General features: G+C 47.3%; 1 protein-coding gene across 5 annotated transcripts in view; it reads right to left on the reverse strand.

Moving 5' to 3' along the window:
• CACNB3 (calcium voltage-gated channel auxiliary subunit beta 3) overlaps positions 1-27969 on the reverse strand; it is a 185047-nt gene that overhangs the window by 31803 nt on the left and 125275 nt on the right. For all 5 annotated transcript variants that reach the window (XM_030196835.1, XM_030196834.1, XM_030196832.1 and 2 more), the window contains exons 8-11: positions 25824-25882; positions 5969-6078; positions 5574-5725; positions 205-300 (exon numbers count right to left, since the gene is read on the reverse strand). In XM_030196835.1, coding sequence (XP_030052695.1) covers positions 205-300; positions 5574-5725; positions 5969-6078; positions 25824-25882 — 417 coding nt within the window. The remainder of the gene's footprint in view (positions 1-204; positions 301-5573; positions 5726-5968; positions 6079-25823; positions 25883-27969) is intronic.

Genomic DNA, 27969 nt, shown 5'->3' on the forward strand with positions numbered 1-27969 from the left:
TTGGACTAATAATACATTTTTGATTAGCTTTTGAAGAAGGTAACCCTTCTTCAGATCAGAAATTTGATTTCTGATCTGAAGAAGAAGGGCAGGTTACACCCCCTGTGTGAGGGAGAATGACAGGGGTGAGACTCTCAAATTAAGGGGTGAGAGAAAGAGGGAATTTTAAGCTGTGGAAACTGGGGATTTATGTTTCCTACTTACTGGAGGGCACTGCACAAGTTTATCTGCTGCCATCATCTGAACGTTAAGATGTTTAACCTGTGACTTTCCTCGGGACTTAATCAGCCTCTGCAGCACCTGCAAAAAAAAAAAAAATGTCACAGAAGTAATTGTAAATAATACATTGACATTTGAACCACAGATACAAGCAGTAACTAGGAGAGTTTTTGGGAAAAATTGAAAAGTATTTGGAGCTGCTTAAAATTCAACCAATTTAGATTAGTGGTCCAGGCACTTATATTGTCACAGCTGGATTACTGTAATATACTATGGTGTTCATTTTTAAAGCAGATGGATGCCTCAAAATAAGTCCATCTGCTAAAAACGTTCAAATCCCGATACTGGAATGTTAGAATTTGGCTACTTCAAACTGCAGTTTGTCCAAATTGCGAGGGGTGTGTTTTGGGCGGGACTAGGGAGGAACCGAAAGTAGGATGTCCAACAGCGAGTTTCAAATGGGAAGAAGCATTTTTATTGAGCTCTGTTTGTCATGTCCAAGTTACAAAAAGGTGCTCTGATTGAGCAGCTGGCCACTGGAGGGATTAAAGCATGATACCTCCTTAATCCCCCAGCGGTTGCTGTCCCCCTCCCTCTCCTCTGAAAGCGAAACTGGAAAGCAAAACCAGCTGCAGGTATTATGGTCATTCTGAAGAAAGCAATAAGATCAGAGGAGTAGTCTAGTGGTTAGTGCAGTGGCCTGTAAACTAAGGGACAGGTTCAAATTTTTATTTATTTTTATTTATTGTACATTTATACCCCACGTTTTTCCCACAGTTTTGCAGGCTCAAAGTGGCTTACAATGCACTGATAGGCTAACGCCAGATCAGAGGTGGTACAGATACAATTAATTAGATAAAATACATGAAACAGGGGAAGAAGAGAATAGGGAAAGGATAAGCGAGTTCAAAATGGTCCGCAGAAAATCCCACTCTAACTCAATATTTTTTTTGCTGGGGATCCCTCCAGGAACAGAAAATTACATAATTGTACCTAAAGATGTAAGACACCTGCAAGCCTGAAGGCTACTGAAGTGGTGTATATTCGGGTACAGCAGGTATTTTTCAGGTCCGGGAGGGATCACATTTACCAAAGGAAAAAAAAACAAACAAATTTACAGTGGGATTTGAACCTGTATCCCTTGGTTTACAATCTACTGCACCAATCACTAGGCTACTCCTCTGTTCTGCAAGAATGTGTGTGTGGCCATTTTCATAATAAGGCAGCCAGAGCGATGTCCTTGTGCCTTGTTTTCCCTCATTTATAATTTAAACGTTTGTTTGTAAATGGCTCTTCAGGATGGACATTATCAGCCTAAGGATGTCCTTCTCCAAGTATTTTCAACCAGGAAATCTGGACGTCTTTGCTGTTTGAAAATTGCTGTGAGGTGGATGGGTTTTTTTTTTTTTTTTCAAACGTTATGAGTAGGACATTCCAATTCTGACTTGGATGTTCTTTTGAAAATGCCCCTCCATGTGTAGGTCAGCTTGATTATTGTATTCAGTGTCCACATTTGATACAGTTACACTATTGTTTATTAGACTTAATTGGGTTCTAGTGGAAGCTAGGGCTATTTATAAACTGGGTACATTGTTTTTTTTTTTTAATATTGCATGGCTATGCTCCCCAATATAAGCATATTCTAATTGCCCAGTCAAGCAGAAATTGTGGCTACACTTCTAGATATTATTTAAACCATCATTTTCTGAACCCTAAACAGTGATCTATAAAACCATATTAACTTTATCATTTGCAGCAAAGGTTTCAATATAAGTTGTTCCACAAATCCTTGAAAACAGTTTTACCTCACAAATTTGTATTACACATGCCTTAAATTTTGAGAGAAGTTGTCAACCTCTCGGTATTCCTAGCTCATTTGTTAAGCTGCATTTGATTTTTAAGGTAGATATAAAGTTTTAATAAATATGGCAGCCTATGTTTTTAGTCATTCATTCTTATAACAAGCTCTCTGCACTGACCTCATGGCAGCAATATCTAACCCTGCCAAGACCCACTGTACCAATTTCCAGCCCTGCATGGACCCTCCCCTTCCAACAGCTGCAGCATCCAGCACTGTACAGACAGACCATCATGGCACCAACTCCCAGCCCTGCATATGACTCTAGCCCTGCACTAACTACATGGCATCAGTTCCCAGTTCTGCAGCCCTCCTACAGCCACAGCTCTCAGCCCTGCACAGACCCCCATGGTACTAGCTCCCAGTCATGGGCGTAGTTTGGGGGGGGGGGAGAGGGGGGGCATTGCCCCCCCAAACGCAGGGCCGGCACAGTGCTGCAGACAGCTCTTGGTCCCTCCTTCCCGACCTCAGCTCCCCGACAGCCCTCCTCTTCATTCCTTCCTGCCCCTCCCCGCGTTTAAACCTTTTATTTTCAGTTGCAGCAGCGAAAGTGAAGAAAACAGCACAGCGGGCTCACCTTCAGCCTTTCCCTTCCCTCACAGACAGTGTCCCGTCTTCCTAAGATGATGTATTTCCCATTTCCACAAGGGCGGGACACTGTCTGAGGGAAGGGAAAGGCTGGAAGCGAGCCCGCTGTGCTGTTTTCTTCACTGTCGTTACTGCAACTGAAACTAAAAGGTTTAAAAGCGCAGTGGGGGGGGGGGGGGGGGAGAGGAAGGAATGGAGAGGAGGGCTGACAGGGGAGCTGAGTTGGAACTGAAAAGGGGGAGCTGGGGAAGTTACTGGACATGGAGGGGAGGGGGGAGTCAAAGGAGAATTGGATGTGGATGGGGGGAGGGCAGAGGAGAATCGCTGGACATGGATGGGATGGGAGGGGAGGGCAGGGGAGAGAGGCAAAATCACTGGACATGGAGGGGAGGGCAGGTGCAGTGAAGAATCGCTGGACATGGAGGGAAGGGACAGAGGAGAATCGCTGGACATGGAGGGGAGAGAGGACATTTACTGGATATGGATGGATGAGAGGGCAGGGGAGAATGGAGAGTTGCTGGACATGGATGGATAGAGGGGAGGGCAGGGGAGAGAGGAGAGTTGCTGGACATGGATGGAGGGCAGGGAAGACAGGAAGGAGATGCACATGGATGGAGAGGAGGGCAGGGGAGAGAAGAGAAATCACTGGACATGGAGGGGAGGGCAGGGGAGAGAAGAGAAATCGCTGGACATGGAGGGGAGAGAAGAGAAATTGCTGGACATGGAGCGGAGGGCAGGGGAGAGAGAATTGCTGGACATGGATGGATGGATGGAGGGGGCAGGGGAGAGAGGATATTTGCTGGACACGGATGGAGGAGAGGGCAGAGGAGAATGGAGGGGAGGGAAGTCAGGAAGGAGATGCACATGGATGGAGGGGAGGGAAGAGAGGAGAAATGCTGGACATGGATGGAGTGAAGGACAGGGAAGAGAGGAGAAATGTTGGACAACGATGAAGGGAAGGAAAGACAAAGGAAGGAGATGCACACAGATGGAGGAGAAGGGAGAGAGGAGAAATGCTGGACATGGATGGAGGGGAGGTAAGACAGAGGAAGTAGATGCACAGGGATGGAGGGGAGGGGAGTGAGGAGAAATACTGGACATGGATGGAGGGTAGGGAAGACAGGAAGTAGATGCACATGGATGGAGGGGAGTGAGGAAAAATGCTGGATATGGATGGAGGGAGAACTGCTGAATTTAAGGGCTGGATTGGAACACTTTGAGGGCAGATACTGATACTGGAGGAAGGATAGGGACAGGACTACAGCTGGTAGACAAGACGCATAAGGACACAGGAGGATGGTGGACATGGTGAGTGAAAAAATATCAAATGGAAAGAAGACACTGCATAAAACAGAAGACACTGGGACCAAAGCAAATAGAAAAACTAAATGATCAGACAACAAAGGTAGAAAAAAGTATTTTATTCAGAATGTATTAATTGGAATATGTCGGCTTTTGGAAATGTGCATCTGTGATATTTTGCATGTAAGTTTCAAATTTTCTAGTATTGCTGCATGCCGAGTCTGACTTCTTGAGGTAACTTTCCAGTTCAGTATTCTGCCTTCATATTTTTTTATTTCTAGTTCCTCGTGTCATATCTGTGTTTTTCATGTGTGATCAAGGTGCAATATTCTGCTAGTGTGTAGTATTTGCAGCCCTTTTTGTTTTGTTTTCTCTAGGTAGCATACTGGTGTTTTAGAGCCCGGTGTAATTACAGTGCTGCCTTTCCATGCATAAGGTTGTAGCTTGTCCTGTCCTTGGAATTAGTGCTGTTATGGTTTAGTAAGGCTGAGTGTGTTTTTGCACAAGTTTGTGTATAGTGTTTTACGGTGGAGAGATTGTGTGTTGGCCTTACTGAGGTGGCACCAAAACATCAGAAAGGGTTTTAGATCCTAAATCATGACACACTACCTCTTGAAGGATCTACATATAGAGCTTATGCATTTCTAAGGTCTACACTGGCATGGTATGGGAAAGGGGGTGGGGAAATACTACTGGAGAGGAAGAGGGAGTGCTGGGTAAGGAGGAAGGAAGGGAGAAAGAGCTGGCTTTTTTGGGAATAACCATAATGTATATGTATGAGATATCTCATACATATTCATTACTCTCATATCATACTAATTATTGATTCCCAACAACCTTATTGTATCCTCTTATGTTTTTTATTACACTTCCACAAATTTCATGCATTCACAAACCATCCCACACGTTTCTCAAAGCTGTGCTTTACCCCAATAACATACTCTACACCATGACATAAATTTCTCACAATTATATAACTAACATCAGTCCATGACGCGGTAATCACTCCGCATCAGCTATGCGGAGTAATTACCGCGTCATGGACTGATGTTAGTTATATAATTGTGAGAAATTTATGCCATGGTGTAGAGTATGTTATTGGGGTAAAGCACAGCTTTGAGAAACGTGTGGGATGGTTTGTGAATGCATGAAATTTGTGGAAGTGTAATAAAAAACATAGAGGATACAATAAGGTTGTTGGGAATCAATAATTAGTATGATATGAGAGTAGATGATACAGTGGACTAATTATAAAACCTATTCTAACCCGTATGTAGATTAATACATATTCATTATGGTTATTCCCAAAAAAGCCAGCTCTTTCTCCCTTCCTTCCTTCCTCCATATTAGCATATTCATTTGTGTGTGTGTGTATATATATATATATATAAATGAATATGCCAATATGCCCCACCCCATCCTCCCCCCCCCCTTCAAATGAAACAAACTACGCCCATGCTCCCAGTTCTGCAGAGACTCCAGCGGCTCTACTCTACAGCCCTGTTCAGACTCCACAGCTCCACCATTCAGTCCTAGACAGGTACACAGCACAGCGCCATCAAAGGAAATACTATAATTAAGGATGTGAGGGTTTCATTTTGCTTACCTTAGGTGAAGATACCTTAACATACACAATGATTGGTGCCAGGGAGGTTTTAGCCAATTGTGCTGGATGGTTGATGGTATCAGCATCCAGAATTACCAACTGGAGAGTTTTTGCCAACTCAAAGATCCTTTCAATCTCACTTTGCACTTCAGCTGTAGAACGGTTAAAATTGTGTAAGTGTAGCAAATATGGGGAGGATGTCAGTCATACTTTGAAAGTAAAGTTGAAGTAGATTTCAGAGTAGTCTACCACTTTTGGAATGTCTAAATCCTTGTTAAATGGTTTGAATAGACGAAACACTACTGAAACAACCCCAAACACAACTGCAGTTCGTAAAAGAAGTTGTGTTGCGCTGAGCCTTCTAGCTGTGCGAGGCTAGTGTGTAAGAAACTTACCAATGCTGGAGCGAGTGGTAGAGCGCTCTATGATGGCCCGTTTTCCAGGGTTATTGAGGACAGAACGTTTGGCTAGAGAAAGGTCGGCTGTTACCCGAGTGATAGAAATCCTGAGGGGGAAAAATACATATTAATGTTGGTGAAAATTAGGTCTTTTAACTCCAGACAACCTTGCTAATTTTTCCTGTGGTCAACTTGCTGGAGGTTCATCTGGTTTTGGATCAGACAGCTCTACCAGACTACAGTTGACCTCAACAGTATCAGGTTAACCCCTGCCTTAATTATTGGGTTATTCAACCTGATAGAACCTTTCTGTTTCTCAGACTGAAGTCCAACAGTATTGAACCAGAAAAATCTCTAAATTCTGCAGCCCAGGGTCTATTTGAACTGTGGGAGAATGATGTGGGCAAGTAGTCAGTGACAAAATCCTGAGCATTTTCCTGGATGATGCCAGGGCAGTGGAATTTGCTACCACAAGGCTAATTATCTGAAGTTTCTTAAAGTGGTAAAGACTATTTCTATTTTTTTTTTTTAGAGGATTTTAGGATTTAATTTTTTTTGTGAGCAGGTTATTGAGGTTTGCATTTGGTGGTGTTTTTCTCCATCAATAAGCAGGGGAAATACAGGTACACTCATTGGTGACATCTTCTGGATAGATCCTCTGTGTGGCGCTCTCCTTTATTTCGAGGAACTTTTTTGAGGACTCCTGAGCATTCACAGGCATTCCTGCTCCGAACATAATTCCTGCTCCCATTTGCTCAGCCTACTTTCTCCACTAGACGGAATGGACAGTTTCTGTATTTGGAGAGCAGACAGCTGTTTTCCAAACATTTCTCTAACCCCCCCCCCCTCCTTTCAAAATATAAAACAAGACAAAAGAACCCAGAAAATGGCATGGCCACACTGATCCTAACCTCCCCTCTGGGGCCATCCAAGTTGCTAATGGGAAAGGAACAGCCCTGACTGCAAGACCCCCTTCTCCTCCATGGTATGGAAAAGGCATCGTTTGGGGAGGCTGCAAAGAAGGAAGGGAAAGCCAAATGAATGTTACACTAACACTGGTAGCAGCTCAGAGAGAGGACTGCTCCTCCTCACCATTCTGACTCTTCCCTCTATGACATGACCCATAGGAAAAAAAAACATTAAACGATGACAATTCCGTTAGCACCTTGGCCCAAGAGGCCTGCAAAGACCCTAAGAAAGTAGAACAGAGACCTTGGGATCATCTCTCTTATGGTCATTTGTCCCCTGTCTCTGAAGAGACAGACTAGTCATCTCCAGACCTGGTCATCACCCTCAGAGACCCAGATGAGGGAGACTCTTTTTGAAGTCTACCATACATCTTTCTTTCTAGTGCGTTTGACCAGCCTTCAAATCAAGCCAGCTTCTCCCCCCTCCCCACCTGAAGGCACAGCTCAAGAGGAACAGCAAGCGGATACTTCATACTTCAAGTTCTTACTCAAATTGACCAAAGATGTGTCACTGGATATCACAGAGGCAGCAAAGACAAAAAGGAGATTTTCAAAACTTTTGTGCTAGTAGTACATCAAGTTCTATAGGACCTATATCTTGATCTATGGAAAACACCATTGTGCATTCCAGCAAGCTCCAAGCACCTTGAATTGAGATATAAATTCTACTTGGCACCAAGCCATAAGCAATCATAACTGTCAATGGTATCAGAGGCAGCTATCGAGATCTATCAAAATCCTCATCTGAGCCCTCTCAAAACCAACTTACTCAGCTTCTTTCTGTTCAGCAAGGCTGTGGGGTCAGAGGCAAAAGCAATTTTGGGTTGAGTGGTAAAAATGTACCGACTGACTCTAGCTTCAAAATAAAAAAAAGAAAACATTATAATATATTGTGAATTTATCATTTTATAATTATCTTTTGGCCTGGATCTAAAGTTATATTTACCAGTACTTTAGATCCAGAACAAAAAAATTTAAGCCTAATAACTGTAGGAGTTGGACAGTAGAACAATAGAGGAGTCTGAGTCAAAGATTTGATGTACCAGCTCCACAGCCCTGCTGTTCAGTAATGAGTTTTCTACTTGATCAAGGCCACCTAATACACCTCTAATGGTCATTTATAAATATGTTAAAAAGCAGCGGTCCCAGCACAGACCCCTGGGGAACCCCACTAACTACCCTTCTCCATTGAGAATACTGACCATTTAACCCTACTCTCTGTTTTCTATCTTTTAACCAGTTTTTAATCCACAATAGAACACTACCTCCCATCCCATGACTCTCCAATTTATTATTATTATTAGCATTTGTATAGCGCTACCAGACGCACGCAGTGCTGAACACCTGATACAAAGAGACAGTCCCTGCTCAATTTCCTCTGGAGTCTTTCATGAGGTACTTTGTCAAACGCCTTCTGAAAATCCAGATACACAATGAGGGGCATAATTGAACAAAAACGTCTATCTCCATGGGCGTTTTATCTCTGAGAACGGGTCCGTGAAGGGGCGGACCGAACCGTATTTTCGAAAAAAATAGACGTCCATGTTTTATTTGACAATTTGTGAGCTGGGCGTTTTTGTTTTTCAGTGATAATGGAAAATGAAAGCGCCCAGCTCAAAAACGAATAAATCCAAGGCATTTGTTCGTGGGAGGGGCCAGGAGTCGTAGTGCACTGGTCCCCCTCACATGCCAGGACACCAACCGGGCACCCTAGGGGGCACTTTTACAAAAACAAAAAAAAAGGTAAAAGAGCTCCCAGGTGCATAGCACCCTTCCCTTGTGTGTTGAGCCCCCCAAATCCCCCTCAAAACCCACTGCCCACAAGTCTACACCATTACTATAGCCCTAAGGGGTGAAGGGGGGCACCTACATGTGGGTACAGTGGGTTTGGGGGGGGGGTTGGACGACTAAGCATTAAGCAGCACAATTGTAACAGGTGGGGGGGGGGATGGGCCTGGGTCCACCTGCCTGAAGTCCACTGCACCCCCTAACAACTGCTCCAGTGACTTGCATACTGCTGCCAGGGAGTTGAGTATGACATTTGAGGGTGAAAATAAAAAGTTGTGAAACGGCATATTTTGTGGTGGGAGGGGGTTTGTGACCACTGGGGGAGTCAGGGGAGGTCATCCCCGATTCCCTCCAGTGGTCATCTGGTCATTTAGGGCACTTTTTGGGGCCTTATTCGTGGAAAAACAGGGTCCAGGAAAAGTGACCTAAATTCTCGCTAAAAACGCATATTTTTCTTCCATTATCGGCGAAAGGCGCCCATCTCTGATCGCCCGATAACCACGCCCCAGTTCCGCCTTCACCACGCCTTCGACACGCCCCCATCAACTTTGTCCGCATCCGCGATGGAGTGCAGTTGAAAACGTCCAAATTCGGCTTTCGATTATACTGCTTTATTCGTTTTTGTGAGATAAACGTCTATCTCCCGATTTGGGTCGCAATATAGGCGTTTTTCTTTTTCAATTATAAGCTGGAATATCACCTTTAGCCACATGTTTGTTCACCCCTTCAAAGAAATGTAGTAGATTGGTGAGGCAAGATTTCCCTTCACTAAATCCATGTTGTCTTTGTCTCATTAATCCATGCTTTTCAATATGCTCTGTAATTTTGTTCTTAATAATAGTCTCTACCATTTTGCCCGGCACCGACATCAGACTCACCGGTATATAATTTCCCGGATCTCCTCTGGAATCTTTTTTTAAAATCAATGTTACTTTGGCTACCCTCCAATCTTCCGGTACCATGCTCGATTTTAAGGATAAATTACATATTTCTAACAACAGCTCCGCAAGCTCATTTTTCAGTTCTATCAGTACTCTGAGATGAATACCATCCGGTCCAGGAGATTTGCTACTCTTCAGTTTGTAGAACTGCCCCATTACATCCTCCAGGTTTACAGAGAATTCATTAAGTTTCTCCGACTCGTCAGCTTCGAAAACCATTTCTGGCACCGGTATCCCACCCAAATCTTCCTCAGTGAAAACCGAATCAAAGAATTCATTTAATCTCTCTGCTACGGCTTTGTCTTCCCAGATCGCCCCTTTTACTCCTCGGTCATCTAGCGGTCCAATCGATTCTTTTGCCTGCTTCCTGCTTTTAATATACATAAAAAAAATTTTACTCTGTGTTTTTGCCTCCAATGCAATCTTTTTTTCGAAGTTCCTCTTAGCCTTCATTATCAGCGCTTTGCATTTGACTTGACATTCCTTATGATGTTTCTTTTTATTTTCAGTCGGTTCCTTCTTCCATTTTCTGAAGGATTTTCTTTTAGCTTTAATAGCTTCCTTCACCTCACTTTTTAACCACGCCGGCTGTCGTTTGGTCTTCCGCCCTCCTTTTTTAATACGCGGCATATATTTGGCCTGGGCTTCCAGGATGGTGGTTTTGAGCAGCATCCACGCCTGATGTAAATTTTTGACCCTCGCATTTGCTCCTCTAAGTTATTTTTTCACCGTTCTTCTCATTTTATCATAGTCTCCTTTTTTAAAGTTAAACGCTAACATATTTGATTTCCTATGTCTACTTACTTCAAAGCTAATATCAAATCTGATCATATTATGATCACTGTTATCAAGCGGTCCCAGCACCATTACCTCCCACACCAGATCACTTGCTCCACTAAGGACTAGGTCTAGAATTTTTCCTTCTCTCGTCGGCTCCTGTACCAGCTGCTCCATAAAGCTGTCCTTGATTTCATCAAGGAATTTTAACTCCCTAGCGTGTCCCGATGTTACATTTACCCAGTCAGTATCGGGGTAATTGAAATCACCCATTATTATTGTGTTGCCCAGTTTGTTTGCGTCCCTAATTTCCTTTAACATTTCTGCATCTGTCTGTTCATTCTGGCCAGGTGGACAGTAGTACGCTCCTATCACTATCCTTTTCCCCTTTACACATGGAATTTCAATCCACAGTGATTCCAAGAAGTGTTTTGTTTCCTGCAGAATTTTCAATCTATTTGATTCAAGGCTCTCGTTAATATACAATGCTACCCCTCCACCAATTTGATCCACCCTATCACTACAATATAATTTGTACCCCGATATGTCAGTGTCCCACTGGTTATCCTCCTTCCACCAGGTCTCAGAGATGCCTATTATATCTAATTTTTCATTTAGTGCAATATATTCTAACTCTCCCATCTTATTTCTTAGGCTCCTGGCATTCGCATATAGACATTTCAAAGTATGTTTGTTGTTCCTATTTACATGATGTTTAGTACTTGACAGTATTAATTTGCAATCTTTTGTCTGATTTTTATTTTTATTTAAGGACACCTGATCTACTACGGTCTCTTTTGCAACCTCACTATCAGGATACCCTATCTTCCCTGTTTTGGTGATATCTTTGAAAGATACCTTATCCCGAACCACGCGCTTTTGAGCCACTGTTGGCCTTCCCCCCCCGTTTCTAGTTTAAAAACTGCTCTATCTCCTTTTTAAATGCCGACGCCAGCAGCCTAGTTCCACCTTGGTTAAGGTGGAGCCCATCCTTTCGGAATAGGCTCCCCCTTCCCCAGAATGTTGTTGCCCAGTTCCTAACAAATCTAAAACCCTCCTCCCTGCACCATCATCTCATCCACGCATTGAGACTCCGGAGCTCTGCCTGTCTCTTGGGCCCTGCGCATGGAATGGGTAGCATTTCAGAAAATGCTACCCTAGAGGATCTGGATTTGAGCTTTCTACCTAAGAGCCTAAATTTGGCTTCCAGAACCTCTCTCCCACATTTTCCTATGTCATTGGTATCCACATGTACCGGCTCCTTCCCTGCACTATCTAAAATCCTATCTAGGTGACGCGTGAGGTCCGCCACCTTCGCACCAGGCAGGCAAGTCACCAGGCGATCCTCACGTCCACTACTACTACTTACCATTTCTATAGCACTACTAGACGTATGCAGCGCTGTACACTTGAACATGAAGAGACAGTCCCTGCTTGACAGAGCTTACAATCTAATTACCAGCCACCCAGCTATCTATATGCCTAATGATCGAATCACCAACTACAACAGCTGTCCTAACCTTTCCCTCCCGGTCAACACTTGGAGACATATCCTCAGTGCGAGAGGGTAGTACATCCCCTGGTGGGCAGGTCCTGGCTACAGAAGTACTTCCTACTTCAGCAGGGTGATGCTCTCCTCCTAGGAGACCTCCCTCTTCCAAGGTAGCACAGGGGCTACCAGACTGGAGGTGGGACTTCTCTACAACATCCCTGTAGGTCTCCTCTATGTACCTCTCTGTCTTCCTCAGCTCCACCAAGTCTGCTACTCTAGCCTCTGAGAGCTAGGAGCTCTTTGCATTGGGAACACACATATGACATCTCACCAACTGGGAGATAATCATACATGTGACACTCAATGCAAAAGACTGGTTAGCACCCCTCTCGCTGCTGGACTGCTAACTCCATCTTAGTGTTTTTTTCAATAATTTAACACTTGCTACAGTATTAAGGATATTAGCCTAATATAAAAGTGTCTTTTAGTTTATCCTATATAATAATTCTCACCTCCAACGTTCTAATGTGCCTGGGACCGTGCCTCCCTCAGAGGCTAGGCAGGCACGCAATGACGTCAGTGACAGCTGATTCCAAAGCAAGGGGAGGAGTAGGGAAATTACTCCTCCACCTGCATGGGAATCAGCTGTCAGTGCGCCGCTCCCTGCCACTTTGGAGCAAGTGGCAGGGAGCAGGGCAACACAGAACCCCCCCCCCCCTCGCCGCATCACTAACCCGCCCCCCCCACCCGACGAGCATCAACACATCGTGTCCCCTCACACACCTCCTACCGAGTTCCAAAATCCACCCTCCCTCCGATTTCAACACCCCCCCCGCACCCCCCTTCCGCGACCCTGTCGACCCCCCTCTTCCCGCCGAAAACCGTCCCCCGCCGCCATGGAGTACCTGTGCTGACGGGGGACCCTAACTCCCGTCAGCCGAAGTCCTGTGCTGGCCTTCGTGGCGTTCCTTCTTCAATGATCTTCTGTTCAAGTTCCTCTGCGTGCGTCTAACGTCAGACACACGCAGAGGAACTTCAACAGAAGATCATTGAGGAAGCAACGCCGCAAAGGCCAGCACAGGACTTCGGCTGACGGGGGTTGGGGTCCCCTGTCAGCACAGGTACTCCACGGCGGCGGGGGACAGTTTTCACCGAGAAGGGGGGGGTCGACAGGGTCGCGGAAGGGGGGTACAGGGGTCCATAACGCAGTGCGGGGGGTGGGGGTGAAAAAGGAGGAAGGGCGGAGTCTGGAACAGCGAGGGAAGGTGGGGGATGGCCTTGCTAGCGCCCGTTTCCTTCCCTTCAGAAACGGGCATTTTTTTCTAGTATAGTATATTGTATGATTTATTTAGTGTTTGCTTCTTAGTCACTCATCTTACTTTCTAACTCCTCTTACTCTCTTACCTATCTAAATGTTCCATCTTTGCTTATACCCTACGCTGTCTATGAAAATGTTTTATTACGTATTGTGTTGACATTGTAAATAGTATACTATGCCATACTTTGTATGGTTATTTGAATATTTTTACTGCTGTAATTGTCTATTGCGTATGTTTGATTTATTCTTATTGTACACTGCCTCGAGTGAATTTCTTCAAAAAGGCGGTAAATAAATCCTAATAAATAAATATTTGTTCAGAACCCTTAGGTCTAGAATGGGACAATATCCCCTCTCTTTTTTGTGACCATGAAGTACAGTGCACTCCATTTAAGTGACTGTCGGATAAGCGCATGCTCTGTTTAACTGCATGCCGTACTTCGGTCCCGTTTTTGGCGCCATCAATTTCTATGGGGACAAACTTTGGTTTAGCGCACCACTGATAAGTGCAAGATTTGCTTATATGCATGGTTTAAGACCGCTCCTCTGTAGGAAAGACTCCGCATAAGCGCACGCACGGAATATGGAAGCCGAATGGCGCTTGACAAAGGGGCGGTAAATTTGAAATCTCGTTGGTTAACTGCCACAGGCAGAAGAAGCGAAAGAATATTGTTAGAGTGTACACTGGAGTCATCATCGTCGCGCAACTGTAAGAGTTTAACACTGGCTGAACGAATAGAAGTTCTTAAAAAATTAGAAAACATAGTAACATAGTAGATGACGGCAGAAAAAGACCTGCATGGTCCAACCAGTCTGCCCAACAAGATAAACTCATATGTGCTACTTTTTGTGTATACCCTACTTTGATTTGTACCTGTCCTCTTCAGGGCACAGACCGTAGTCAAGCATCTATTGCTAAAGAATATGGTGTCAATCCCAGTCAAATTTCACGTATCTTGAAGCAGAAAGACCAGCTTCTGGAAGACTGGCAAAACAATACAAATCCCCACCGGAAACGTAAACGGGTGGGAAAAGCTGAGGATGTAGAAGATGCTCTTCTTCGGTGGTTTTCTCATGTCAGGAGCAGTTTCCTGTCAGTGGTCCACTGCTTATGGAGAAAGCTAATCAGCTAGCTGAAAGTCTTGGACTAACTGAATTCAAAGCCACTGTTGGATGGTTGGAAAGATGGAAGGAGAGGAACAATATAAAATTCAAGAAACAGCATGGTGAAAAACAAGACGCTGATGACTTTGGTGCTGAAAATTGGGTTGTTTCAGTTCTTCCTATCATCTTGAACGAGTTTGCACCTCGTGACATTTTCAATGCTGATGAAAACGGTCTCTACTGGCGAGCGATTCCTGATGGAACACTTGCATTCAAACAAGCCGAAACTACAGGAAGTAAAACGTCGAAGGACCGACTGACGATCCTCCTTTGCTGCAATATGGATGGGAGTGAGAAGCTGGAACCACTCATCATTGGAAAGAGCAAACAGCCCCGTTGCTTCAAGAATGTTAAGAGACTTCCTGTGTCATATTCATGGATGACGGGGGAAATTTGGAAGCAGTGGCTAAAGAAGTTAGACACTAGAATGCGGGCACAAAAGCGTCAGATTTTGTTGCTTTGTGATAATTGTGCTGCACACAGTGATGATGTCAGCCTGTCTAACGTCAAGGTGGTCTTCCTGCCACCAAACACTACCTCTCTGATCCAACCTATGGATCAGGGCATAATAGCCAATTTCAAACAACATTATCGGGCTCTTGTGCTACATCATCTGATGAGCGTTATGGATGACCAGACTGGCAAGGATAAACGTGCTGTTGAACTGGCTCATAATCTATCACTGTTGGATTCCATACATATGCAGAAAGAAGCCTGGAATCATGTTACACAGGCAACCATTGTGAACTGCTACAAGCGGGCAAGCTTTGTTAGGGATGTGGAGAGGGACGAAACAGATGCAGCTGTTGCAAACGCGTCAGATGAACAGGCTATTGACATCCCAGCCAGTGGTACTGAAGAGGAGTTTCATCACTACGTAGCTGTTGATTACGATCTACAACAGCTGACAACAGCACTGATGTTGAGATATGCGCCTACACGCAGGCAATGACTGATGATGAAACAGATGATGAAATGAGCAGCGAGGCACATGTTGACGAAATTCAACAACCTCCTGTCACTTTTGCAAGAGCGCTGGAGAGTCTCAACACCGTGCGGGCCTATCTGGAGGCCTCTGGATGTCAGTGCTATGACGGTTTTTACCGTCTGGCAGACGTAGTCTATGGAACTCACAGACACAAGAGTGTACAGAGGACTATGACTGCTTACGTCAAGTAAGCCTAACGTCAGTTAACGGAGCCTGTATACTGTACGTATAAAGCGAATGCTACATACCTGTAGAAGGTATTCTCCGAGGACAGCAGGCTGATTGTTCTCACTGATGGGTGACGTCCACGGCAGCCCCTCCAATCGGAAACTTCACTAGCAAAGTCCTTTGCTAGCCCTCGCGCGCCCGCGCGCACCGCGCATGCGCGGCCGTCTTCCCGCCCGAAACCGGCTCGAGCCGGCCAGTCCAGTATGTAGCAAGACAATACACTTCAAGGGAAGACACAACTCCAAAGGGGAGGCGGGCGGGTTTGTGAGAACAATCAGCCTGCTGTCCTCGGAGAATACCTTCTACAGGTATGTAGCATTCGCTTTCTCCGAGGACAAGCAGGCTGCTTGTTCTCACTGATGGGGTATCCCTAGCCCCCAGGCTCACTCAAAACAACAACATTGGTCAATTGGGCCTCGCAACGGCGAGGACATAACTGAGATTGACCTAAAAAATTTACCAACTAACTGAGAGTGTAGCCTGGAACAGAACAAACAGGGCCCTCGGGGGGTGGAGTTGGATCCTAAAGCCCAAACAGGTTCTGAAGAACTGACTGCCCGAACCGACTGTCGCGTCGGGTATCCTGCTGCAGGCAGTAATGAGATGTGAATGTGTGGACAGATGACCACGTCGCAGCTTTGCAAATTTCCTCCATGGTGGCTGACTTCAAGTGGGCTACCGACGCTGCCATGGCTCTAACATTATGAGCCGTGACATGACCCTCAAGAGCCAGCCCAGCCTGGGCGTAAGTGAAGGAAATGCAATCTGCTAGCCAATTGGATATGGTGCGTTTCCCTACAGCCACTCCCCTCTTGTTGGGATCAAAAGAAACAAACAATTGGGCGGACTGTCTGTGGGGCTGTGTCCGCTCCAGATAGAAGGCCAATGCTCTCTTGCAGTCCAATGTGTGCAGCTGACGTTCAGCAGGGCAGGAATGAGGACGGGGAAAGAATGTTGGCAAGACAATTGACTGGTTCAGATGGAACTCCGACACAACCTTTGGCAGAAACTTAGGGTGAGTGCGGAGGACTACTCTGTTGTGATGAAATTTGGTGTAAGGGGCCTGGGCTACCAGGGCCTGAAGCTCACTGACTCTACGAGCCGAGGTAACTGCCACCAAGAAAATGACCTTCCAGGTCAAGTACTTCGGATGGCAGGAATTCAGTGGCTCGAAAGGAGGTTTCATCAGCTGGGTGAGAACGACATTGAGATCCCATGACACTGTAGGAGGCTTGACAGGGGGCTTTGACAAAAGCAAACCTCTCATGAAGCGAACAACTAAAGGCTGTCCTGAGATCGGCTTACCTTCCACTTGGTAATGGTATGCACTGATTGCACTAAGGTGAACCCTTACGGAGTTGGTCTTCAGACCAGACTCAGACAAGTGGAGAAGGTATTCAAGCAGGGTCTGTGTAGGACAAGAGCGAGGATCTAGGGCCTTGCTGTCACACCAGACGGCAAACCTCCTCCAATGAAAGAAGTAACTTCTCTTAGTGGAGTCTTTCCTGGAAGCAAGCAAGATGCGGGAGACACCCTCTGGCAGACCCAAAGAGGCAAAGTCTACGCCCTCAACATCCAGGCCGTGAGAGCCAGGGACTGGAGGTTGGGATGCAGAAGAGCCCCTTCGTCCTGCGTGATGAGGGTCGGAAAACACTCCAATCTCCACGGTTCCTCGGAGGATAACTCCAGAAGAAGAGGGAACCAGATCTGACGCGGCCAAAAGGGAGCAATCAGAATCATGGTGCCTCGGTCTTGCTTGAGTTTCAACAAAGTCTTCCCCACTAGAGGAATGGGAGGATAAGCATACAGCAGACCTTCCCCCCAATCCAGGAGGAAGGCATCCGACGCCAGTCTGCCGTGGGCCTGAAGCCTGGAACAGAACTGAGGGACCTTGTGGTTCACTTGAGATGCGAAGAGATCCACCAGGGGGGTGCCCCACGCCTGGAAGATCTGTCGCACCACACGGGAATTGAGCGACCACTCGTGAGGTTGCATAATCCTGCTCAACCTGTCGGCCAGACTGTTGTTTACGCCTGCCAGATATGTGGCTTGGAGCACCATGCCTTGACGGCGAGCCCAGAGCCACATGCTGACGGCTTCCTGACACAGGGGGCGAGATCCGGTGCCCCCCTGCTTGTTGACATAGTACATGGCAACCTGATTGTCTGTCTGAATTTGGATAATTTGGTGGGACAGCCGATCTCTGAAAGCCTTCAGAGCGTTCCAGATCGCTCGCAACTCCAGAAGATTGATCTGTAGATCGCTTTCTTGGAGGGACCACCTTCCTTGGGTGTGAAGCCCATCGACATGAGCTCCCCATCCCAGGAGAGACGCATCCGTGGTCAGCACTTTTTGAGGCTGAGGAATTTGGAAGGGACGTCCCAGAGTCAAATTGGAGCAAATCGTCCACCAATACAGGGATTCGAGAAAACTCGTGGACAGGTGGATCACGTCCTCTAGACCCCCGGCGGCCTGATACCACTGGGAGGCTAGGGTCCATTGAGCAGATCTCATGTGAAGGCGGGCCATGGGAGTCACATGAACTGTGGAGGCCATGTGGCCCAGCAATCTCAACATCTGCCGAGCTGTGATCTGCTGGGACGCTCGTACCCGCGAGACGAGGGACAACAAGTTGTTGGCCCTCGCCTCTGGGAGATAGGCGCGAGCCGTCCGAGAATCCAGCAGGGCTCCGATGAATTCGAGTTTCTGCACTGGGAGAAGATGGGACTTTGGGTAATTTATCACAAACCCCAGTAGCTCCAGGAGGCGAATAGTCATCTGCATGGACTGCAGGGCTCCTGCCTCGGATGTGTTCTTCACCAGCCAATCGTCGAGATATGGGAACACGTGCACCCCCAGCCTGCGAAGCGCCGCTGCTACCACAGCTAGGCACTTTGTGAACACCCTGGGCGCAGAGGCGAGCCCAAAGGGTAGCACACAGTACTGGAAGTGGCGTGCGCCCAGCTGAAATCGCAGATACTGTCTGTGAGCTGGCAGTATCGGGATGTGTGTGTAGGCATCCTTCAAGTCCAGAGAGCATAGCCAATCGTTTTGCTGAATCATGGGGAGAAGGGTGCCCAGGGAAAGCATCCTGAACTTTTCTTTTACGAGATATTTGTTCAGGGCCCTTAGGTCTAGGATGGGACGCATCCCCCCTGTTTTCTTTTCCACAAGGAAGTACCTGGAATAGAACCCCAGCCCTTCTTGCCCGGATGGCACGGGCTCGACCGCATTGGCGCTGAGAAGGGCGGAGAGTTCCTCTGCAAGTACCTGCTTGTGCTGGAAGCTGTAGGACTGAGCTCCCGGTGGACAATTTGGAGGTTGAGAGGCCAAATTGAGGGAGTATCCTTGCCGGACTATTTGGAGAACCCACTGATCGGAGGTTATGAGAGGCCACCTTTGGTGAAAAGCTTTCAACCTCCCTCCGACAGGCAGGTCGCCCGGCACTGACACTTGGGTGTCGGCTATGCTCTGCTGGAGCCAGTCAAAAGCTCGCCCCTTGCTTTTGCTGGGGAGCCGCGGGGCCTTGCTGATTCGCACGCTGCTGACGAGAGCGAGCGCGCTGGGGCTTAGCCTGGGCCGCAGGCTGTCGGGAAGGAGGATTGTACCTACGCTTGCCAGAAGTATAGGGAACAGTCTTCCTTCCCCCGAAAAATCGTCTACCTGTAGAGGTAGAAGCTGAAGGCTGCCGGCGGGCGAACTTGTCGAATGCGGTGTCCCGCTGGTGGAGAGACTCTACCACCTGCTCGACTTTTTCGCCAAAAATGTTATCCGCACGGCAAGGCAAGTCCGTAATCCGCTGCTGGACTCTATTCTCCAGGTCGGCGGCACGCAGCCATGAGAGCCTGCGCATCACCACACCTTGAGCAGCGGCCCTGGACGCAACATCAAAAGTGTCATAAACTCCTCTGGCCAGGAATTTTCTGCACGCCTTCAGCTGCCTGACCACCTCCTGAAAAGGCTTGGCTTGCTCAGGGGGAAGAGCATCAACCAAGCCCGCCAACTGCCGCACATTATTCCGCATGTGTATGCTCGTGTAGAGCTGGTAAGACTGGATCTTGGACACGAGCATAGAGGAATGGTAGGCCTTCCTCCCAAAGGAGTCTAAGGTTCTAGCGTCCTTGCCCGGGGGCGCCGAAGCATGTTCCCTAGAACTCTTAGCCTTCTTTAGGGCCAAATCCACAACTCCAGAGTCATGAGGCAACTGAGTGCGCATCAGCTCTGGGTCCCCATGGATCCGGTACTGGGACTCGATCTTCTTGGGAATGTGGGGATTAGTTAATGGTTTGGTCCAGTTCGCAAGCAATGTCTTCTTCAGGACATGGTGCAAGGGAACAGTGGACGCTTCCTTAGGTGGAGAAGGATAGTCCAGGAGCTCAAACATTTCAGCCCTGGGCTCGTCCTCCACAACCACCGGGAAGGGGATGGCCGTAGACATCTCCCGGACAAAGGAGGCAAAAGACAGACTCTCGGGAGGAGAAAGCTGTCTCTCAGGAGAGGGAGTGGGATCAGACGGAAGACCCCCAGACTCCTCGTCAGAGAAATATCTGGGATCTTCCTCTTCCTCCCACGAGGCCTCACCCTCGGTGTCAGACACAAGTTCACGGACCTGTGTCTGCAACCTCGCCCTGCTCGACTCCGTGGAACCCTGTCCACGATGGGGGCGTCGAGAGGTAGACTCCCTCGCCCGCATCGGCGAAGCTCCCTCCGCCGACGTAGTCGGGGAGCCTTCCTGGGAGGTGGCCGCGGTCGGTACCGCACGCGGTACCGACGTCGGGGACCTCAACCTGGGCGATGGGCCAGCCGGCGCCACGCTCGACGGTACCGGTGGCGCAAGCACCGCCGGTACCGGAGGGGTAGGGCGCAACAGCTCTCCCAGAATCTCTGGGAGAACGGCCCGGAGGCTCTCGTTTAGAGCGGCTGCAGAGAAAGGCTGAGGGGTCGATGCAGGCGTCGACGTCAGTACCTGTTCCGGGCGTGGAGGCTGTTCCGGGCTGTCCAGAGCGGAGCGCATCGACACCTCCTGAACAGAGGGTGAGCGGTCCTCTCGGTGCCGATGCCTGCTGGGTGCCGAATCCCTCGGCGACCCAGAGCTCTCGGTGCCGACACGGGGAGGAGACCGGTGTCGATGCTTCTTCGATTTCTTCCGAAGCATGTCACCGGAGCTCCCCGGCACCGACGAGGAGGACGTCGAATCCACCCGTCGCTTCCTCGGGGCCGAGACTGAAGAAGGTCGATCTCGGGGGGGCTGTACCGCAGGAGCCCTCAGGGTAGGCGGAGACCCACCCGAGGGCTCACCGCCACCAGCAGGGGAATGGACAGCCCTCACCTGCACTCCACCCGATGCACCACCGTCCGACGACATCAGCAGACGAGGTCCTGGTACCACCGACGTCGATGCAGCTATCCGATGTCTCGGCGCCGATGCAGAGGCCCGATGCCTCGATGCACTCGGGTCTGGACGCTGACGACGTCGATGCACTCGAAGATCCCGGTGCCGATGCCGACGAAGAGCCCGAGAACAACACGTTCCACTGGGCTAGTCTCGCTACCTGAGTCCGCCTTTGAAGCAGGGAACACAGACTGCAGTTCTGAGGGCGGTGCTCGGCCCCCAGACACTGAAGACACGACGAGTGTCGATCAGTGAGCGAGATAACCCGGGCGCACTGGGTGCACTTCTTGAAGCCGCTGGAAGGCTTCGATGTCATGGGCGGAAAAATCACGCCGGCGAAATCAAAAGCCGAAATGGCGAAATTCGAAGCACCAAATTTAGAGGGAGAAAAAATCTCGACCGAGGCCGAAAAAAGGCCTACCCCGACGACGAAAGAAAACTTACCGGGGCAAAAAAGCTGGAAGTACGGGGAGGATTTACACGAAACCCGGCGGGGGGTTTCCGGAGCACTTCCCGACTATGACAAAACTTTCCCGAAGGAAAAAAACACGTTCAAACAATTGGACGCGCGAGGTCGACTTTCCGGGGCTCGACACGGCGAAAACACGACCGTACCGAGTGCGGACAAAAGAAGACTGGCCGGCTCGAGCCGGTTTCGGGCGGGAAGACGGCCGCGCATGCGCGGTGCGCGCGGGCGCGCGAGGGCTAGCAAAGGACTTTGCTAGTGAAGTTTCCGATTGGAGGGGCTGCCGTGGACGTCACCCATCAGTGAGAACAAGCAGCCTGCTTGTCCTCGGAGAATAAACAGTACTGTACATATGTTTATCAGATGTCAAGTTTCTTTGGGTCACAACGGTTAAGTGCATTCTCCGGTTAACTGCATGTATTTCTTTGGTCCCATACTCTTGCACTTAAGCGGATTGCACTGTACTTGGAATAAAATCCCTTCCTTCTTTCCCCTGGTGGAACGGGTTTGATCGCATTGGCATGCCAAGAGGGAAGAAAGTTCCTTCATAAGCAATTAGTGATGCTGAGAGCTTAATTTCAATGCTCCTAATGGGCAGCTTGGAGAAGTGTTTTCCAGTTGAAGGCTGTAAGTTGTTCAGGCTATTTTCAGAATCCAGTAGTCTGAGGTTATAAGGGGCCACTTTGCTTAGAAAAAAAATCTGCCTCCCTCCTACTGGAAGGTCATTGGGAGCGATTAGTGGAATGAGACTACGCTTTCCTGAAATCAGTCAAAAGCTTATCCCTTGTTTTGACTGGGGAATTGCTTGTCATTTCTGGATCCTCTCCTGTCTCGAGTGACAGTGAGGCCCAGAGTCACCTAGGCAGGATGGGAGGGTGGAGGATACTGTAAGAGTAGTAGGATCTCTGTTTCCCTCTGTCGAAATACCTCCAGGATGAGGCCGAGCTGGGAATGCACCCGGAGAATAACTTATTGTATCTGAGTCCTTTTCATGAGATCTATGGCTCCTGCACCTTGTTACCAAAAAGGTGGTCTCCACGGCACAGAACATCTGCCAGCTTCTCCTACACAGCTGTTGAGATTGGAGGCATGCAGCCAAGCAAATTCACACATCGCCATATGAAAAGTATCATAGGTTGCCTGGACCATGTACTTTCTGCACCCTTGCTCTTTGGCTACTAGCCAACAGACTCATCAGCTTTCTCTTGGTGAAGAGTGTTAGCGAATTCCATTACACTTCACAATACATTCCACAAGTACATGCTCATTATATAGGGTTGTTAGTTTAGAATTCTGGAAAACCTTTTTTCCCATAAGACTCCAAGGTTCTCGCTTCTCTCCCTGGGGTCACTGAGGAAGGAGTCTTTGTACTCTTGGCTCTTTTGACAGCGGATTCAATCACCATAGAAGTCTGAGGAAGCTGGAGCTTCTTGAATCCCAAAGTGTTATGGACTCAATGCATGCCTTCTTATTGACCTGCTGTACAGAAAGGTGGGTCTCCCACATCTTCATCTGTACAATCTCAAGGATTCTGTGCATGGGCACTGTCACAGCCTCCTTTTGGGGTCATCAAACTGGAGGATTTGCAATGTCTCAGCCCTGTAATTATCCTCAGTTTCTAACTCAAATGGGTTGGACTTAGCCATTTCCCTTAAAGAATGAGGGCTCCTCAAGAGGACATTTATGTCTCCATATGGTGAGGAGGGATCTGAAGGAAGACCAAGGGATCTCTCTCCCGAGAAGACATCTGGTGCTTCCTCTGAGATCCAGGAGTGCTCAGAATCTCACTGATAGAAATATGAACCATGAGATGTCCACATCTCTGTCTGCCTTGATCTACTGATCTATTGACTTTGTGGTTAGACCTGAGCATGGGGCATTGAGGTACCAGGTTATCTCCAGTATGCTGGGGAAGCTTTTTCCCCCTGAAGGTGTAGAGATTGACACCAATGCATGATGTTCCAACTCTGAAGCCCCTCGGGCTTCCTGGATGGGTTGAATCTCTTCCAGCCTCAGCATCGGCTTGCCATAGCCTCTTGCCAAGCAAAGAAGTGTTGCATCTCCTCCTAAAGCCATCTCATGAGCTACTCAAGGGCTTCAGTTGACAAAGGTATAGACTCTGCTGGTTTAGTCATGTCCCTCAGAGACACCTTAGGTGTATTGAGAGCTGGGTCTTGGTTCCTCAGAGACTGGTGCACCTCCTCCAATGACTTGATGGGTAAGCTATCCTCATGTCAGGAGTTCTTTGAGGACATCAGTGATCTTGGTGCCTTGGTACTCTCTGCACCATCCTTTGAGGATGATTGATATTGATGCTTCGTGGCCTCTGCCTAAATCCCTCAGAACCAATGAGGACAAGGATGATTTTTTCCTGGTCTTCTGTGGGGATCAGATGATGCCCGATCCTGATGGTCTCTAGTGCCACAGCTCCTGAAGCCATGGAGACCAATGCTCCTGATGCCAATGGCAATGAACCTTACTTCTGAGCACCTTCTTGCACTACTTCAAAAACTCCTGATACTTTCCTTGACATCTGTGAACAGAGATTTAGAAGAAGAGGGATCATGATCAGGTCCTAGTCATTGCAGGCACCAATTATGTGTATCCTTTATGGGCATGGTCCTGTTATACCTAGAACACTTTTTTAAAGCCTCTGGGAGCTTTGAGGGACATGTCAGGAAAAGATAGCCATGGCAACATCAAACGGCTTGATTTTTCACAAAAACTCCCCAGTCAGGTGCCCAAGGCCTTAACAGGGCCTAGCAAGCCACATAAAAACAAGAAAACTTAAAACGTGCCAAAAATCTATCTAAGGGAGACTACTGGGGAGAAGCCCAATGCAACATAACAGAACTTACAAAACAGAAGAAAAAAAAATAAACATGAAGTAACACTTCAGTAATAAATGTTCTGGCACAAGCTGTGGAGCACTGAGACGTTTCAGCTTTCTGCAGAAAAAGACAGACTGAAGTGGTCCGTGTGACAGTGACAGGCTAGAGGGCATGCACATGCATAGTGAGGCACTTCCAAAAGCTTCTAGAATAGATGCTGGGAAGTGTTTCAACATGGGTTCTATCGGATGACATTACCCAAGAGTAAGAATATTATCATCCTGCTTGTTCATGGAGAAAATTATGCTATAACAAAACTACTCTGATTAGTTCATATTAGAAGGGCAGTATATCAAATACTGTAAGTAAACACAGGTAAGATAATATTTTGTTTTGCTGGGGGGGGGGGGGGGGGGGATTGTTTTGTAGTTTCACTAAACCACCACAGATGGCTTTCTGTTAACGCCAACAAAGCTAAATCAAGAACATGCAAATAGCTGGTGCTTTTTCTTTCTCTTGAGGATGATAGCATATACTCACAGGTTACTTGGGACTAGCCACCCAAAAAACCCTGTAATGATACAGCTAGTGTGACCCAGCACTATGCAGTTAAAGATGACCTAGTACCATCCACCCACAAGGGGATCATCAGGAATACATCATGCACATCTAGATAGCCCAGTGTTTTCTGCCTACAGGGAATCTAGCACTATCCTCTACTATGATGTGTGCTCACATAGTTAATTTAAAGTACTTTATATGGGAGTAATTACTTATTCTATTTTAGAGAAATATCTATTTTGAACTCTTTTTTTTTATTAGCAGAAGAACAAGTAATCACAGCTTCAAAGAATGGCATCAATCAACCACAAAAGAACAATATTGTAACAAAACACATTTCTTAGCACAGACAATGCCATATAGAATAATGTAGCCTCAATTAATCTTGTACAAAAAACTTAGAAAAGTATCTATAAGTTAATGACAAGCCTAGATCTGTAAGGTTAAACAGAAAAGCTCTCCTTCATGCCATGCTCAAGGCTGAGGCCATAACAAAAAGGATGCCAAGACCTGGACTGACAGGTGGGAGCATGGCTTCAGGGACAGGGGGAAGTGGGGGCTCAGAGGAACATTGTTTTTTACGTGGTGTGATGGAAGGGTTATAGCTAGCCAGGAGGGCAAAAACTGAAGTGGGGAAATTGTGGCAAAGGGTGCCCACATGGAAAGGATTGGTACGTGCCCAGAGAAGGAACAACCATCATGATTCAGATGTGAAGAAGGAGCATGGTTAGAAAAGAACAGGACAGGGATGTACAGAAGAAAGTCAGAAGCAGGTAATGATTACACCACAGTGTGAGAGTCTTCTAGGAAATGGGCTTCTAAAGACAGAAATGTCTGAGAAGGCACAGTGAGAGCACCTCCCATGCCTGAGCGGACCATATTGAGGATCACTGTCCAGGCTACCAGTACCCCTGACCAGGAGGATGAAGGCATCTCACCTGCCATCAAATCTGTGCTTCATGAAGTCAAATAGAGCTTTCTGCATCATGTCAGTCACCTGAGGGAGAGGAGGAGAGAAGGAAAGGAAAGGGAAATATGAAAGCATGAGAAACAATGCAAAGATGAAGGCAGGGCCGGTCTTAGGCTGGGGTGACAGGGGTGGTTGCACAAGGCCTTGTGCTCCTAGGGGCCCCGCATCTTTGGCATGTCTGTACTCCTGTCTCGGAACACCTCCCTGCTCTGTACCTTAATGTGCATTCACATTTCAGTAGAGAGCATCAGGCAGTAGCAGCAGCGATTTTCATATCCTGTCAGCTGCTGAGCCCAGAGGCTCCTCACTGCTGCATCCCACCCCTTTTTGATGTCACTTCCTGCTTCCACAAGGGCGGGATGCAGCAGAGAGGAGCCTCTGGGCTCGGCAGCTATCAAGACGTGAAAATTGCTGCTGCTCTCTACTGAAACATGGTGGCTGCATATCAAGGTATGGGGTGAGGTGGGGTTCCAAGAGCTGTAAACCTCCTTTTAAACTGATAAATTATGGCTTATGGTGGCGGATGCGGGCAGGGGCCCACTGAATTCGTCTGCACAGGGCCTCGCAATTGCTAAGACCGGCCCTGGATGAAGGTTGGAAGGAAAAGCCACAAAGGCACCTGTAAATTCTCACAGCCTGTGTTTAGAAGCACTCTGCATGAATGGACTCATGGCGTGCAGGAGAAATTACACAAAAAATGTCAGCTAACAATATGGTCCCACTTACACATATCACACTGCAGGAGAACAAAAGAGTAAGAAACTGAGTGCTTGTGTTAGGGAATAGAACCTGCTGCCTTTTTATAGTATCCTTTTTTCACAATAGTCCGACATCTAAAAACCAGATCCCCTCCCCTTCTTTTCAGTGAAGAATATCTGGCTTTCAGAGACAGGCATTGTAATGCACAGATTGCTGATGTTTTGGATATCCCAGTACTTACAGAAGAACATAGAACATAAGTGTTGCCATACTGGGACAGATCGAAAGTCCATCAAGCCCAGCATCCTGATTACAACAGTGGCCAATCCAGGTTACAAGTACCTGGCAAGATCCCAAAACAGTACAATACATTTTATGGATTTTCCCCAAGTCCATCTTAATAATGGCTTATGGACTTCTTTTGTAGGAATCCACACTAATATTCCCAGGACATAGGGAGCCAGTAATGGTGTAGTATTGAGGGAGGGCCAAAGAACAAACATGGAAAGCATATGTAGTCTTCATAGCAGACTATCACAGTTTCAAGTACATAACTATAACCAGTCCCAATGAGTTCCTCCTCTCTCTAAGCCAGGGGTTCTCAACCCAGTCCTCGGGACGCACCCAGCCAGTCAGGTTTTCAGAATACCTACAATGAATATGCATGAGATTGATTTGCATACAATGGAGGTAATGCATACAAATCTGTCTCATGCATATTCATTGTGGGTATCCTGAAAACCTGACTGGCTGGGTGTGTCCTGAGCTGGGTTGAGACCCCTGCTCTAAGAAGATATCCTTTCATGTACTTTGTCATACAATATGTGTGAATCACTGACTCGTTCCCCCCATCATCCCCTATGACAGTGGTTCCCAAACCCCAGCCTGTCAGGTTTTCAGGATATCCATAATGAATAGTCATGAGATAGATCTGAATGCACTGCCTCCACTGCATGCAAATATAGCTCATGTGTATTCATGAAAATCCAACTGGCCAGGTTGTCCCTGAGGACTGGGTTGAAAACCATTGCTCTAGACTAATGTTTTTGGCAAGATTAGCCTAAGTCTCTAAATAATGTTATGCTACTCAGTGCTTATTAAGAAGTAGGCCAAATAGTATAAGAACACAGACAACTGCAACTGCCTAGGCCAGTGCTTCTTAACGCAGTCTTCAGTACACATTCAGCCAGACAGGTTCTCAGGATATCCACAATACATATGCAAATCTATCTCATGTATATTCATAGTGGATATTCTGAAAACCTATCTGGCTGGGCGTGTGCCAAGGACTGGGTTGAGAATCACTGGCCTAGGGTACTGTGCTTTAAAATCACCATCTAACCAGTCCAAAGAGTAGCCTGCTCCCTCTTTTTTGAGGGCTGATGCTGTTTCAGAAGGTAGCCACTTTGGCACCA

The sequence above is a fragment of the Microcaecilia unicolor genome, chromosome 3 (genome assembly GCF_901765095.1).
Source record: "Microcaecilia unicolor chromosome 3, aMicUni1.1, whole genome shotgun sequence".
Lineage (NCBI taxonomy): Eukaryota > Metazoa > Chordata > Amphibia > Gymnophiona > Siphonopidae > Microcaecilia > Microcaecilia unicolor.